Here is a 15,496-nt window from a genome sequence, read left to right as displayed (position 1 = left end):
GTTAAATTTTGTGTTTTGGGTACAATTCTCTCATACTGGCCACTGGATATTCAACATGGCACCTCATGGCAAAGAACTCTCTGAGGATGTGAGAAATAGAATTGTTGCTCTCCACAAAGATGGCCTGGGCTATAAGAAGATTGCTAACACCCTGAAACTGAGCTACAGCATGGTGGCCAAGGTCATACAGCGGTTTTCCAGGACAGGTTCCACTCGGAACAGGCTTCGCCAGGGTCGACCAAAGAAGTTGAGTCCACGTGTTCGGCGTCATATCCAGAGGTTGGCTTTAAAAAATAGACACATGAGTGCTGCCAGCATTGCTGCAGAGGTTGAAGACGTGGGAGGTCAGCCTGTCAGTGCTCAGACCATACGCCGCACACTGCATCAACTCGGTCTGCATGGTCGTCATCCCAGAAGGAAGCTGACGCACAAGAAAGCCCGCAAACAGTTTGCTGAAGACAAGCAGTCCAAGACATGGATTACTGGAATGCCCTGTGGTCTGACGAGACCAAGATAAACTTGTTTGGCTCAGATGGTGTCCAGCATGTGTGGCGGCGCCCTGGTGAGAAGTACCAAGACAACTGTATCTTGCCTACAGTCAAGCATGGTGGTGGTAGCATCATGGTCTTGGGCTGCATGAGTGTTGCTGGCACTGGGGAGCTGCAGTTCATTGAGGGAAACATGAATTCCAACATGTACTGTGACATTCTGAAACAGAGCATGATCCCCTCCCTTCGAAAACTGGGCCTCATGGCAGTTTTCCAACAGGATAACGACCCCAAACACAACCTCCAAGATGACAACTGCCTTGCTGAGGAAGCTGAAGGTAAAGGTGATGGACTAAACCCAATTGAGCACCTGTGGCGCATCCTCAAGTGGAAAGTGGAGGAGTTCAAGGTGTCTAACATCCACCAGCTCCGTGATGTCATCATGGAGGAGTGGAAGAGGATTCCAGTAGCAACCTGTGCAGCTCTGGTGAATTCCATGCCCAGGAGGGTTAAGGCAGTGCTGGATAATAATGGTGGTCACACAAAATATTGACACTTTGGGCACAATTTGGACATGTTCACTGTGGGGTGTACTCACTTATGTTGCCAGCCATTTAGACATTAATGGCTGTGTGTTGAGTTATTTTCAGAAGACAGTAAATCTACACTGCTATACAAGTTGTACACTGACTACTCTAAGTTATATCCAAGTTTCATGTCTATAGTGTTGTCCCATTAAAAGATATAATAAAATATTTGCAGAAATGTGAGGGGTGTACTCACTTTTGTGATACACTGTATATGTATATATATATTTAGATTTGTGTAAATCACTCCTGATTGCTATTTTGGTTGAGGACCCGAATAGCTTGTGGGAAAAAGCTCCTCCTCATCCTCTCCATTTTGGAAAAAGCTCCTTCTCATCCTCTCCGTTTTCTGTGTGGGTTTCCTCTGGGAGATCCGGTTTCCTCATACAGTCCGTACAAGACGTACAGTCAGGTTAACTGGAGATACAAAACTGCTCTAAGTGTGTGTGTGTGTGTGTGTTTGCTCTGTGATGGACTGGTGACCTGTCCAGGGAGTTTTCTGCCTTTACGCCCGGTGGACTGGACCCACCACGACCCTAAACAGTCAGTGAATGAATCTAATGAATTAATGAAGTATTGAATTAAAAATCACTAAACAATACTGTAAGAATATCAAACGTTCACGTCGTGCCGACAGCTGCCTTAAAACGTGTGAGGAAACAGCTTTTCTGGGTTTTTTTCCATTATAAAAATCACTAATGACAAGTTAGGTAGAGATTGGGTTTATATAACTCGCTCTTCTTTAGCAGGCACTGCAGCATCTCACTGAACCCTCTGGATACTTCAAGGTGTTTTCTAGGTTGTACTTGCCACAATTCTTTACACTAGAGTAGCATTTCACCATCAACGTTCTTGAATTTTGTTTATATTTAACAGTCTAAGCACAAAGACGAAAATATGATTTAATTATTATATGTTATATTTATTATTAATACATACATTTCAATGCGACTAGGTGAGATTTTAATAGGGTGAAAAAGGTTAAATAATATGTCCCATATATATAAAACAAATGTTTTTTTTAACAGAATGATGCACAATCTTATGTTTCATATGTAATATCCTGCGAAATGTATCTTTTAACCCCACAAAAAGTATATTCCTAATACTGTAACATTTTTCACACTGTTTTTACTCACCAACAGCTCCCCACACATTGCCAATGCACAAACAGGACGAAAGAAAAACACAACAGATGAAATTCATGTTGCCCTTACAGAGCAGATCCAGCAGGTCAGGTCTCCTCTCTCTGACTCCCTGCTAGCTGTAAATCTAACACACCAAATCAGATCAGATCTGATTAAAAGAGACAGAGTAGCAATCGAGCTTTTACTGTAAAACACTAACCATCCCCTCAACACACACCCATTAATAAAAAAACAGTCTCGCTTCCTCTTTATCAAACTCTTTCCCTCGCCATAAACCATAATGACTAAACACAAGGACAGAGACCTTTGATCCATCATTACACCTCAGAGAGACGTAATCAAAGTCATATCAGAGCGCGAGTCTGACCTTTCATATGTAACACCATATAAAACTGATCTGTTTCTATTTCTGTGTATTTATTGTGTTTTTTTTCTTTCAGAGCTTCAAACACAAGTTTGTTTAATATAAAGACATGCTAAGTAACAGTGAGTGGAGTTTACAAATAGTAGTTTATAAATTATATATATATATACAGTATATATATATATATATATATATATATATATATATATATAGTTTAAAATACATATATAGAGTTTAAAAACTCCAGCAGCGCTGCTGTCTTATCCACTCATACCAGCACAACACACACTAACACACCAGCACCATGTCAGTGTCACTGCAGTGCTGAGAATGATCCACCACCTAAATACTAAATAATACCTGCTCTGTAGTGCTCCTGTGAGAGTCCTGACCATTGAAGAACAGCATAAAAGGGGGCTAACAAAGCATGCAGAGAAACAGATGGACTACAGTCAGTAATTGTAGAACTACAAAGTGCTTCTATATGGTAGGTGGAGCTGATAAAATGGACAAAACAAGGAAGTGGTTTTAATGTTATGGCTGGTATATACAGGGGTTGGACAAAATAACTGAAACACCTGTCATTTTAGTGTGGGAGGTTTCATGGCTAAATTGGACCAGTCTGGTGGCCAATCTTCATTAATTGCACATTGCACCAGTAAGAGCAGAGTGTGAAGGTTCAATTAGCAGGGTAAGAGCACAGTTTTGCTCAAAATATTGCAATGCACACAACATTATGGGTGACATACCAGAGTTCAAAAGAGGACAAATTGTTGGTGCACGTGTTGCTGGCGCATCTGTGACCAAGACAGCAAGTCTTTGTGATGTATCAAGAGCCACGGTATCCAGGGTAATGTCAGCATACCACCAAGAAGGACAAACCACATCCAACAGGATTAACTGTGGACGCAAGAGGAAGCTGTCTGAAAGGGATGTTCGGGTGCTAACCCGGATTGTATCCAAAAAACATAAAACCACGGCTGCCCAAATCACGGCAGAATTAAATGTGCACCTCAACTCTCCTGTTTCCACCAGAACTGTCCGTCGGGAGCTCCACAGGGTCAATATACACGGCCGGGCTGCTATAGCCAAACCTTTGGTCACTCGTGCCAATGCCAAACGTCGGTTTCAATGGTGCAAGGAGCGCAAATCTTGGGCTGTGGACAATGTGAAACATGTATTGTTCTCTGATGAGTCCACCTTTACTGTTTTCCCCACATCCGGGAGAGTTACGGTGTGGAGAAGCCCCAAAGAAGCGTACCACCCAGACTGTTGCATGTCCAGAGTGAAGCATGGGGGTGGATCAGTGATGGTTTGGGCTGCCATATCATGGCATTCCCTTGGCCCAATACTTGTGCTAGATGGGCGCGTCACTGCCAAGGACTACCGAACCATTCTGGAGGACCATGTGCATCCAATGGCGGTGCCGTGTATCAGGATGACAATGCACCAATACACACAGCAAGACTGGTGAAAGATTGGTTTGATGAACATGAAAGTGAAGTTGAACATCTCCCATGGCCTGCACAGTCACCAGATCTAAATATTATTGAGCCACTTTGGGGTGTTTTGGAGAAGCGAGTCAGGAAACGTTTTCCTCCACCAGCATCACGTAATGACCTGGCCACTATCCTGCAAGAAGAATGGCTTAAAATCCCTCTGACCACTGTGCAGGACTTGTATATGTCATTTCCAAGACGAATTGACGCTGTATTGGCCGCAAAAGGAGGCCCTACACCATACTAATAAATTATTGTGGTCTAAAACCAGGTGTTTCAGTTATTTTGTCCAACCCCTGTATATATATATATATAATGGACAATTTTGTGTCTCCAATTCACCTCACTTGCATGTCTTTGGACTGTGGGAGGAAACCGGAGCACCCGGAGGAAACCCACGCAGACACAGGAAAAACATGCAAACTCCACACAGAAAGAACCCGGACCCCTTGACCTGGGAATGAAACTCATGAATGTACCCACCGAGCCACCATGCCAGCCAAAAAAATAATACAAAAATTGAGGAGATACGACTGAGTGATGAGATATGATTTGATCGTAAGAAAAAAGAAAATGGGGCGGCACGGTGGGTAGAAATGTCCAGTCATCAGTCCATGACTCAAAAGTACTGTTAAACAACCAATGATCTAAAACATAGGAGCAATTCCAGTTTTTAACTTTACAAAAGATAATAAAAAAAAAAGTTTAAATTAAAAAATAATAAATAAATAATTGAAAATAATGTTTTTCAGTTGCCTCATTAAGATGCTGCAGCAGAACCTCAAACTTTACTTTGGCTAAGAGAAGTGGCTCCACATCCCTCCACGTTGATGTTGATCTTTTGTAGTTGTTCCTGCTGGTTGCACTAGTTATTACATTTAGAGAGGCAATTAATCTTTACACAGGTAATAAACGTGCTGCATCACCTGTTCCCTTCAATAAATAAAACAATCATTTATTAAACGTGGTTCTGTCCTCTCATGTTCTTCTTGTCTGATGTAGTGTATCTGAAAATCATTTACCGTTCAAGCTTTACCATCCTAAAAAAAGAAAGGGACTTCCCTAAATTCTTGCCACAACATTAAAAAATTACTTTGTTAACCTTTTATTTACAGCTGTTAAAATGGATGAGGTAGAAACAACTAAATTCACTCATTAGCAGGGGTGTCCTGTTTTACACTATAGTTACATTCATGACAGGAACGGTAGTTACTCATTACACAAGATTCATCAGTTCACTAGTTTATATCAAACACAGTTGTGGACAATTTAGTATCTGGGTCATTTCTACAGTTCGGTGCCTTTTGTGTCCCCAGTACTGATCACTGTATTTATTAAGTGAATTTTTTATTTGATCATTTTAAAAATAATCACAGCCAGCAGAGGTTGTAATTGCATTAGTTATGAGTTATGAGAGTCCCTATCCGGCTTAATCCCACCCATATCTGAACAACACGTCAATTGTTGTTCATGTGGCTGCTTAGCCTAGCCGGGAGGCAGAGCTGAGATTCGATATGATGTATTTGAGATCCCAGCTCTGGTTGCAGCGTGTGTTTTTACCGCTGCGCCACCCTACCAACAGCCACACTGCAATACTGCAATCAAGAAGAATCTGGTCTAAAACTCTGGCAAATTTGGTTCATACACTATTGGGATAACTGACCATGAGCTGGCTGGACAACATCATATATTCATTGAAAATGATACTTCAAATTTAAACACACAGAGATTTAAGAGAGAAAAAAAGGAGTTAAGAACCTGATTTACTGTACAGAATTAATTTTAACGGATTTTAATTCCACACAACTCAAAAGTTCTATTTTTTTATTCTTCCCCGCAGTGATAAATCAAACATAATAACGTAGGTTCTCTTTTTTCCCCCCTGTGAGAGACAGTTTTACATAAACAATGCACTGCCTAGTTCTAGAAACCGCTGATGATCACATGACCTAGCTCCTAAGTGGCGTACAGGTTCTGATCAAGTGCTTACGCTGGCTAATCCTTATCAAGAGTGAATGATCGCTAACACAGAGTCTCTCATCTTCACAGCTCCGCACTGCTCGTGTACCAGTTCCCCACAGTCCTGTTGTTTATTCTGCCGTGATCAGACGAGACCAGATCAGACTCTCTCCTGGTTGAAGAACTTTCCGGTGTAACGGCCGTGGTTGTGCAGGTCGAAGGGACTGATGACTTTGCGGCTCCCCAGCATGTTGGAGCGGACGATTCTCTCAAAGGTCCAAGGGTTCTGGTTGTTGGATCTTCTTTCGGCAAACTCTTCATGCATCGCAGCCAGACTCTCTCTGCTCACGACCTAAAATTCAACAAACATACAAACATCAAAGACTCAGAAAAGGAAAAACTGTATCAGCCACACTGGGGTCTTTAATGGCTTAAACAATGTTTTACACCTGTATTATAAAGATAATTCTAATAATAATAACAGTAATGTCAATAACATTAATAATGATAATTTAATAACATTTGTCATTATAAGTAATATTAATAATGATGGTTGTAATAACAAAAATTTTACAATATTTATAATTATAATAGTGATAATAACAATTAGAAGAACAATAATAAAATGTATATTATTTATAATGATAATAATAATTATTATTACTATTGTTAATGATCACATTACTATTAACAAATTATTATTATCATTATCCGGTCCGGGTCCTTTCTGTGGGGAGTTTGCATGTTCTCCCCGTGTCTGCGTGGGTTTCCTACGGGAGCTCCGGTTTCCTCCCACAGTCCAAAACATGCAGTCAGGTTAATTGGAGACCACTGAATGTGTGTGTGTGTGTGTGTGTGTGCGTGTGTGTCTGCCCTGTGATGGACTGGCGCCCCGAGCAGGGTGTTACTGTGTGCCTTGCGCCCATTGAAAAGCTGGGATAGGCTCCAGCACCCCCCTGCGACCCTGACTGGATAAGCAGTTAAGAAAGTGAGTGAGTGAGTATTATCATTTTCATGACTGTTATAATTATAAATATTATTAAATCTTTACTGTTATTATTATTGTTGTTATAATTATCATCATAATTATCATCATCATCACTATTATAAATATTGTTAAATTATTATTACAATCACTAATATAATTATAAATATTATTAAATTGTTATTACTATTATAATTAGAAATAATATTTAATAAAAATTATTACTGTTATAAATTGTATTAACTTATTATTATTATTATCATTACTGTTATAAATATTATTAAATTATTATTATTATCACTAATTATTACTACAATAATTATAAATATTATTAAATTATTATTATCATTATAATTATTACTACTATAATAATGAATATTATTAAATTATTATTATTACTATAATTATTACTACTATAATAATGAATATTATTAAATTATTATTATCATTATTACTAATTTTACTGCATATGTGGTGAAGGAGGTGTGTGTTAGTTATGTATGTGTTAAGTACTGAGATCATTGTTAATAAAATTAAAACGTCTACACTAATGTAGTAAAACATCGTTAAAGTCAATGATCATTGTTAATAAAATATAGATCATTGTTTAAGTCGAACCTGAGCCGGGAACGGCAGCTTTTTGGCCACTTCTTTAAGGACCGGTTCCACCTCTTCAAGTTCAATGTGGCCCCCGACCTCCAAAACCAATCGGCCGCTCTTGACGGGCGTGACGTAAAAGTCGATGGCGCCTTTGCCGCCACCCATGCGCTGACCGAGGCCTTTCCGGGTGATGGGCTTGTACGGAGCATTGACCCGCCATCGGGCGAAGGTGGTCCGCGGGTCCATCCGGCGATTAATGGTGAGCCTCATCATCTCCATATGACCCCAGTGTAGATACCCTCCACCCAGCGCCTGGAAAACAACAAGGGTTTGATGGGTGAGTGGGGACGAAATGCTGAGAGCTGATCTGAGCAGATTTACAAACTTATTTACTTGGCACTTTAATTTAAATAATCAGATCTGCCTTTTTTTTTTTATACAGTACTGATTAGGAAAGGGCGTTTGTGGCATTAAATTATTCAAGTGTACTGACCACAATGCCGTACTGTCCACTCGTGAATGTGTTAGCAGCCTTCGCTGGACCCTGGATGTCCCGCAGCTTCTTCATCTCCTTTTTAGCTTTCTTAAGATTAGGGACCTTGTTGAGGAATTTGAGCTTCGGCTTCTCTGGTAAAACCACATCTGTCAGAGAAGACAAAAATAGTCAATCTAATATATATATATAGTGTATATTATATAATATATATTACAAAAAAGCAATTTGGAGAATATAAAAGGACATTTGGTGTTTTAATTTACATTTTTCTGTATTTAGCAGACACTTTTATCCATCCAGTTCCTGCAGCCTGACCATAGGGAGAGTATTCTTCTGGTAATAGACAACCAGTTTCAGTTCTGATTCACCTCTCTACAGAACTGTAACTCAGAACTCTACAGGCTTATTCTAACACTTCCTGGTGTGCATCATAAAATCCAGCCATGAAGACCTTGGACTTCTTATGGTTGCGACTGACAAATTTGTCCCAGCCCTCATCAGGTCATCACTGCAGTAAAAATAGGATTTTTCTTTATTGTCATGATGGGATTTGTCTAAAGTTTTGTCTCTGGACACATTTTGGAAGGAAAATAAAGCAGCAAAGCAGAAACTGCTCCATTATTTATGCCAATTTTTGTAATCTGTAAATGTCCACAAACTTTTAGTCCTGAGGTGTCACTGTTTTAGACTTACCACGGAAGTCTGGAGGCAGATCGTACGTTTTTAACCCAGCTGAAAAGACTTTCATGTGATGCTGTAGGATCTGAGCAGCTGAGAGAATTAGAGCAGACAGTAAATATCACTTTAGATTCTCATTTTGATAATAATTATTATAATAATAATAATGATAGTGATAATAATAATAATAGTAATAGAAATACTACTAATATTAACAATAATAATAATAATAATAGAAATAATAATAATAATAGTGATAATAATAATAACAGTAATAATGGTAATAATAATAAGTGATAATAATAACAATAATAATAATAGTAATAGTGATAATAATAATAATAAATGATAATAATATAATAATAATGTGATGATATTAATAATAATAACAATGATAGTGATAGTAATAATAATATTAATAATAATAATAGTGATTATAATAATTATATTAATAACAATAACAATAAGTGATGATAATAATATTAATAATAATAGTGATGATAATTATATTAATAATAATAACAATAATAATAATACTAATAATATTAATAATAATGATAATAATATAATAATAATAGTGCTGACTTTATAAGGTTTTTCTTCTACTGACACTTAAAATCCGTTAGTAGCTACACATTAGTTAAACAAAGCTGAATAAATGAGCACAGCATGTTGTTTACTAATGAAATGAAAAAATTAAAACAATAATATTAATGATGTAAATGATGTTTATTACTGTTGTGTATAATGATTGTTTCTCTTTGTAATACCTGGATGTTCAGTCGTCCTGCTCAGCAGCCCTGTAAACACGCGGCTGCACACTGACAACATGACAAACTTTAATCTAGAAAATAAAAGAATTAAATTCAATCATAAATTATAATCTGACTGTTACAATCTGCCGGTTTATCAACATGCACTGAACAAGGTCGCTGCCATCTTTCCTACACAACATCCTGTGCGGCCATTAAAAAAGTCCCAGTGAGAACAAACCCTGAAGAAAGAGAGTTCCACATGCATTCCTGAGATTGTGCTAAAAGAATTTCACTCACAACCAGCTCAGATATTTACTGTAAATTACACTTTTAGCTTTACATTTATTATTTACATTTTATCAGCTCCACTTACCATATAGAAGCACTTTGTAGTTATACAATTACTAACTGTAGTCCACCTATTTCTCTACATGCTTTATTAGCCCCCTTTCATGCCATTCTTCAATGGTCAGGACCCCCACAGGACCACCACAGAGCAGGTATTATTTAGGTGGTGGATCATTCTCAGCACTGCAGTGACACCAACATGGTGGTGGTGTGTTAGTGTGTGTTGTGCTGGTATGAGTGGATCAGACACAGCAGCGCTGCTGGAGTTTTTAAACACCTCACTGTCACTGCTGGACTGAGAATAGTCCACCAACCAAAAACCTCCAGCCAACAGCGCCCCTGTGGGCAGCATCCTGTAAGCACTGATGAAGATCTAGAAGATGACCGACTCAAACAGCAGCAATAGATGAGCGATCGTCTCTGACTTTACATCTACAAGGTGGATCGACTAGGTAGGAGTGTCTAATAGAGTGAACAGTGAGTGGACACTGTATTTAAAAACTCCAGCAGCGCTGCTGTGCCTGATCCACTCATACCAGCACAACACACACTAACACATCACCACCATGTCAGTGTCACTGCAGCGCTGAGAATGATCCACCACCTAAATAATACCTGCTCTGTGGGGGTCCTGTGGGGGTCCTGACCATTGAAGAACAGCATGAAAGGGGGCTAACAAAGCATGTAGAGAAACAGATGGACTACAGTCAGTACTTGTAGAACTACAAAGTGCTTCTATATGGTAAGTGGAGCTGATAAAATGGACAGTGAGTGTAAAAACAAGGAGGTGGTTTTAATGTTATGGCTGATCGGTGTATTTGTCTAATGTTTCTCATCGTGAAAAATATATGGGCCTTACAGCAACATGGATCTTTACTTTTTTTTTTTTACTTTTACTAAAACCGTGATCAAAGCCACCAAGTCTTCAGTGCTTAATTATTAAGGTATCACAAAAACAAAATCATTCATAATACTTGTTTAATATTGTGTAATGAGAGTCTGCATTCGAATAAAACTAAGCATTTTAGATCAGGGTTTCTGTAGTCCAATCATGGAGGTCCAACCTGTTCACAACACACCTGATCAAGCCATCAACCAATCAACAGCCTGTTTCTACGCTAAATCAGGTGTGTTGGAAGAAGGCTAAACTTGAAATGGTGGCACTAAAACTCCAGTTAAATCTGCTTTAGGTTGCAGTATGGCAGTATAGGTCAGAGCTATTTAATTAACAGTCATTTACATCTATATTCTGAAAATATCCAATCCCAATCATTTAAATGCCTCTAGGACTAGGAGTGTTGAGAAAACCAAGGACCAAATTTGCTACGATAAAGAATTTATTACTGTTTATCTAAACCTGAATCACCTGAATCCACTGAGCAATTAAGTGAAGATTTTAACCAGACACACTGGAGTCCTGAATCCACCTAGAAGAGAAACTTGTGTTGTAAAAGCCTTTTTCTTATATTTCCAGAATAATATACACAGAGGCTTTGTACACCACTCAGTGTGGTAGTAGAAGATGGAAAACCCAGACTTCCCATACGCTTTCACAGAGACTGGGCATCTCTGCCACAGAGACACTATGGAACCCTACAAGTTCTCGTTTAAGCTTCAGGATGTCCGTGGCACCATGAGAGAACATCAAGCGCTTTGCAGTTACATAACCCAGCACGTACATGACCTCCTGGAGAAGAGGTTGAACTTGGTGAAGATGCCCTTGACACAAAGAACCCAATCTGATTCTCATCCTGCCAGTTTTGTCTACATGAGTCCAGGAGCACTGAAGCATCGTGGGACCCTGCTGGTTTTGATCCAAGACAGAGGGGCCGTAGGGTGCGGTGTGTGGAGCTGGAGAGCCGTGGTCCACGAAGGTTTGGACAGAGGCAGTCAGATCCCATATGTGCGCTGGGCTTTGCGTGAGTCCTGTGCAGTCTTGCTGATGAACCCCAACAGAGGTGGGACATCGCCGGAGGAGCACGTCCACCTGGTGTGGGAGCAGCTGCTGCTCAGGAGCGCCGCAGAGCGAATTGCAGTGGTAGCGCATGGCTACGGAGGCCTAGCTTTTGTTCATCTCCTGTGCTGTAGACTGGAGGAGATTGAGCAGCGGAGGTGTGCCGTGGCCCTCATCGATTCCTCACACAGTCTCTGGCACCAGCCTCTCGGAGCTTCTGGACGTGACTGGTTGAAAGCGCACTCTAACATGTGGGTACTTAGTACCAAGCAGAAGAATCGGCCGGTAGGGTCTCTTAAGATGGGTTGCAGGATGGTGTCGGCGGGGACGCAGTGCCACGAGACGGCGCCTGCGGTGTGTATGGAGTCGGTGTTTCGATTCTTCGGTAAACTGATGAAGCCGTCGGTTGTACCGACTCCATTTAGCATCGTCACTAGAAGCAGGAGCCTCGGAGTGAGGAAAGCGAGCGACAGTGCAACTGATATGAACAATAATTGCTCTTAAATTAAGAAAAGTTCAGCGTCTGCTGGCTTTGAGACCAGTATCATGTAAAATTAAATCAATAAATAACTGCAGCACAACAAAGTTTTCTCTTTTGATTTTAATACTTTTTTAATAATTGGCACAAGTAACCAAACAGCAATGAGTAATAACAGAATAAAATAACATGCATTTATATTTAAAAAGCAAAGAGAAATGTGAGAAAAGCAACCAGACTTCTAACACACTGTATATGTTATTTCCATAGGAAACAAGTTAAATATAAAAGTGGCCACAATCTTTTTCACCTGCTTACATCCTTAATAAAGAACTGAAAAGCTTAAATTACTTCAAAGGTGCGTCACTTATTTTAATGTTCTGTTACAAAAAAGCTAGAAATAAATAAAGCATATGATAAAATGACATTAGTAAACCAATTTGATTAAAGTAAATCTATCAGGTCAGAAAAAAACAGGTCTAGGCCAGATTCCTTTTTGTGGTTACATCACTTCCACTGATTTACATCACAGACATGGAAAGGAATCACAGTATTAATGGTACTAATGTGTATTATCGTGTTCAAAACCTCTGATGTCATATAAACATTATATTACAAAATAATTTATACAGGTTTTACTTTTGTTAATGTGTGTTTACATTTTTGGCCCTCTCTGTATATGCTATACATACACAAGCACATTTCCCAGTCATATTTAAAAATATATTATGCATTGTTTTTATCATTTTAATTAAACCCATGGAGCATACTACATATCAGGGACCAAACAAATCTAGGCTATATTCCATGGTAAAGCAGATCATATTTAGGTATGTTTCGCTGATCTATAGGACTCCTCACAATCAGTTTTCCTCTCATGGCTCCTCTGTAAATCACCTCGACCAGATCGATGAAGTCCTGCTTTGTTTTAAAGCACCCAACAAACTTGGTGTGGTCAGGAGACCTGGAACAATATTAGATTAAAAACATGTACACAAACTTAAGAGCAGAAAATAATATCTGTATAACATTAAACAACATTTTACTCACAACGTTTGCCATACCGCAAAGTTTTACAAAAAAAAAGTAATTGTTTACTCTGATTTTTACTGTGTACCATTAGGAAGTGGCCTACTATTTTACTGGGGGTAACAGTTACATAAACAAAACTAAACTAATTACTCTACATTAATGAGTATAAAAGATTAATATCACAGATTTTAGAAAAGCTTAATCACTTTATACTCACCCATAATCAACCTTCATGTGCTGTCCATTAAAGAAGAAAACAGTCGAGGGAATGAAACTGATATCAAAGTATCGTGTGTAGACTGGGACCTTGTCGACATCCACGAGATAGATGGACGTCATGTTACTCAAGTCATGGGAGGTTTTTGACAGCTGCAAAAACAAATGGTATAAAATAAAGTGGTGAATAATACTGTGTGATTAGTACATCATTAAGAGACAAAAATAAACAAACACTTTACTTAAAGTTTCATATAACTGAATACAGAAGTGCAGAAATCTTTTGATAAAAACATGAGTAAAAAACGAGTGTTCTACCACTACATGATTATTCAAGCACAGACGTGTTCTCCTGCCAAAGAAGAAACCCAAACTATCAGATGATCAGATCACGTCCAAAAGCTTAAACAAGCTCTGCTATTAACTACAGCTGCTTAATCATTGGTGACACAACAGTGTCAACAGTCAAACAAGCTTTATATTACCATGGGCCCCTGTCCACAGTACTTGGTGGAACATCCATCTTTTTGCCTTTATAACTTTTAATAAACCATTTTGGTGAACGTTAACAAGTCTCTGTGACTGCTTGTTGAATTTTCATCTTTTCTTCTCGTGTAAAAGCTTCCAACTCAATACTTTCAATCCCACCAAAAGATTTGCAGTTGGAATTGAATGAAATTTGGAGACTCATCAGCCACATATCCAGGACTGATTTCTGACAGTCTGTTTAGAATCACCGGGTATCAATTTAAAAAGGTTTATAATTCCTTATTTTGTTTGAGGGGTTTAAATAATTCCAATTACAACTGAATTTAACTGTTTCTAACTGAATTTAACTGTTTCTAACTGAATTTAACTGTTTCTAACTGAATTTAACTGTACCTGTACCTGTAACTCAGGAGTGTTATTTTAACACATACACACTACACACATTACATTACATGCGCGCACACACACACACTACACATATACACACATTACATGCACACACAAATATACACACACACACACACACTACACATATACACATTACATGCACACACACACACACACACATATATACACACACATATATACACACACACTACACATATACACACATTACATGCACACACATATATACACACACACACTACACATATGCACATTACATGCACACACACACACTACACATATGCACACATTACATGCACACACACACATTACATGCACACATTACATGCACACACACACACACACACACACACACACTACACACACACACACACACACTACACACACACACACATTAAATGTTGCCGAATTATGGAAGGAAAATTCAGCACATCAGAATAAATATTTGGACTTACAATTTCATCCAGCTGCATACACACTGTATCATCATCTCTGCCAAACCTCAAAACCAGCACTTTTTCTTCCACACATTTAATAACCTCATCCAGCTCTCTTTTACTGCACAGTTTAGGCAGAAATAAACTCATGATATTATCAGCTATTTTATATCAATTCTGTTAAAACGTATCAATTCCGTTCGTACGCGCTCGTGTAAAATCCCCACCCGTATTAAGACAAAGCCAACATTCAAAGCAATATGATTGGCTAACAGAATTCCATTTCAGCCAATCACAGCGCATTAAAGTATGGTCCAGCCGAAAACGGGTTGGAAAACGTTGCTTTGACTAAATGTTTGTGGTGGATTGAATACAGACAGAAATTCACTCTGTTGCGCATAATGATTAAAAAATTTTAATGAAATTGTATATAATGCAAACGAGCGACATTTAACCCTAAATAAAGCGCTGTTTTAAATGTAAATGGTAATCCTTTAGAGGTCTATATTTTGCGCCGCACATGCGCAGTGCAAACCATCAACGCTAAAAAAAAAAACACCCCCAACCAAAGCAAGTAG

The 15,496-nt window shown here is 38.8% G+C and overlaps 3 protein-coding genes across 3 annotated transcripts; 1 reads left to right on the top strand and 2 right to left on the bottom strand.

Moving 5' to 3' along the window:
* Nucleotides 1-5,175: 5,175 nt before the first annotated feature.
* Nucleotides 5,176-9,736, bottom strand: mrpl16 (mitochondrial ribosomal protein L16). The gene is made up of 5 exons (XM_063009824.1): nucleotides 9,575-9,736; nucleotides 8,820-8,897; nucleotides 8,124-8,272; nucleotides 7,649-7,942; nucleotides 5,176-6,397 (listed from the first exon to the last, which is right to left on the bottom strand). Exons 1-5 carry the CDS (start codon nucleotides 9,633-9,635, stop codon nucleotides 6,206-6,208), a joined length of 774 nt encoding a protein of 257 aa, XP_062865894.1. The 5' UTR covers nucleotides 9,636-9,736; the 3' UTR covers nucleotides 5,176-6,205.
* A 1,693-nt stretch (nucleotides 9,737-11,429) lies between these two features.
* si:ch73-41e3.7 (uncharacterized protein LOC572312 homolog) lies at nucleotides 11,430-12,365 on the top strand. Its single transcript, XM_063010826.1, has one exon. It carries the CDS (start codon nucleotides 11,430-11,432, stop codon nucleotides 12,363-12,365), a length of 936 nt encoding a protein of 311 aa, XP_062866896.1.
* A 124-nt stretch (nucleotides 12,366-12,489) lies between these two features.
* Nucleotides 12,490-15,224, bottom strand: txnl4b (thioredoxin-like 4B). Its single transcript, XM_063010533.1, has 3 exons — nucleotides 14,937-15,224; nucleotides 13,589-13,740; nucleotides 12,490-13,303 (listed from the first exon to the last, which is right to left on the bottom strand). The coding sequence occupies exons 1-3, from the start codon at nucleotides 15,066-15,068 to the stop codon at nucleotides 13,138-13,140; spliced, it is 450 nt and encodes a 149-aa protein (XP_062866603.1). The 5' UTR covers nucleotides 15,069-15,224; the 3' UTR covers nucleotides 12,490-13,137.
* Between the last annotated feature and the right edge of the window lie 272 nt (nucleotides 15,225-15,496).

Source organism: Trichomycterus rosablanca, chromosome 15 (genome assembly GCF_030014385.1).
Source record: "Trichomycterus rosablanca isolate fTriRos1 chromosome 15, fTriRos1.hap1, whole genome shotgun sequence".
NCBI classification, from domain to species: Eukaryota; Metazoa; Chordata; class Actinopteri; order Siluriformes; family Trichomycteridae; genus Trichomycterus; species Trichomycterus rosablanca.
This window is presented reverse-complemented; position numbering and strand designations above follow the sequence as displayed.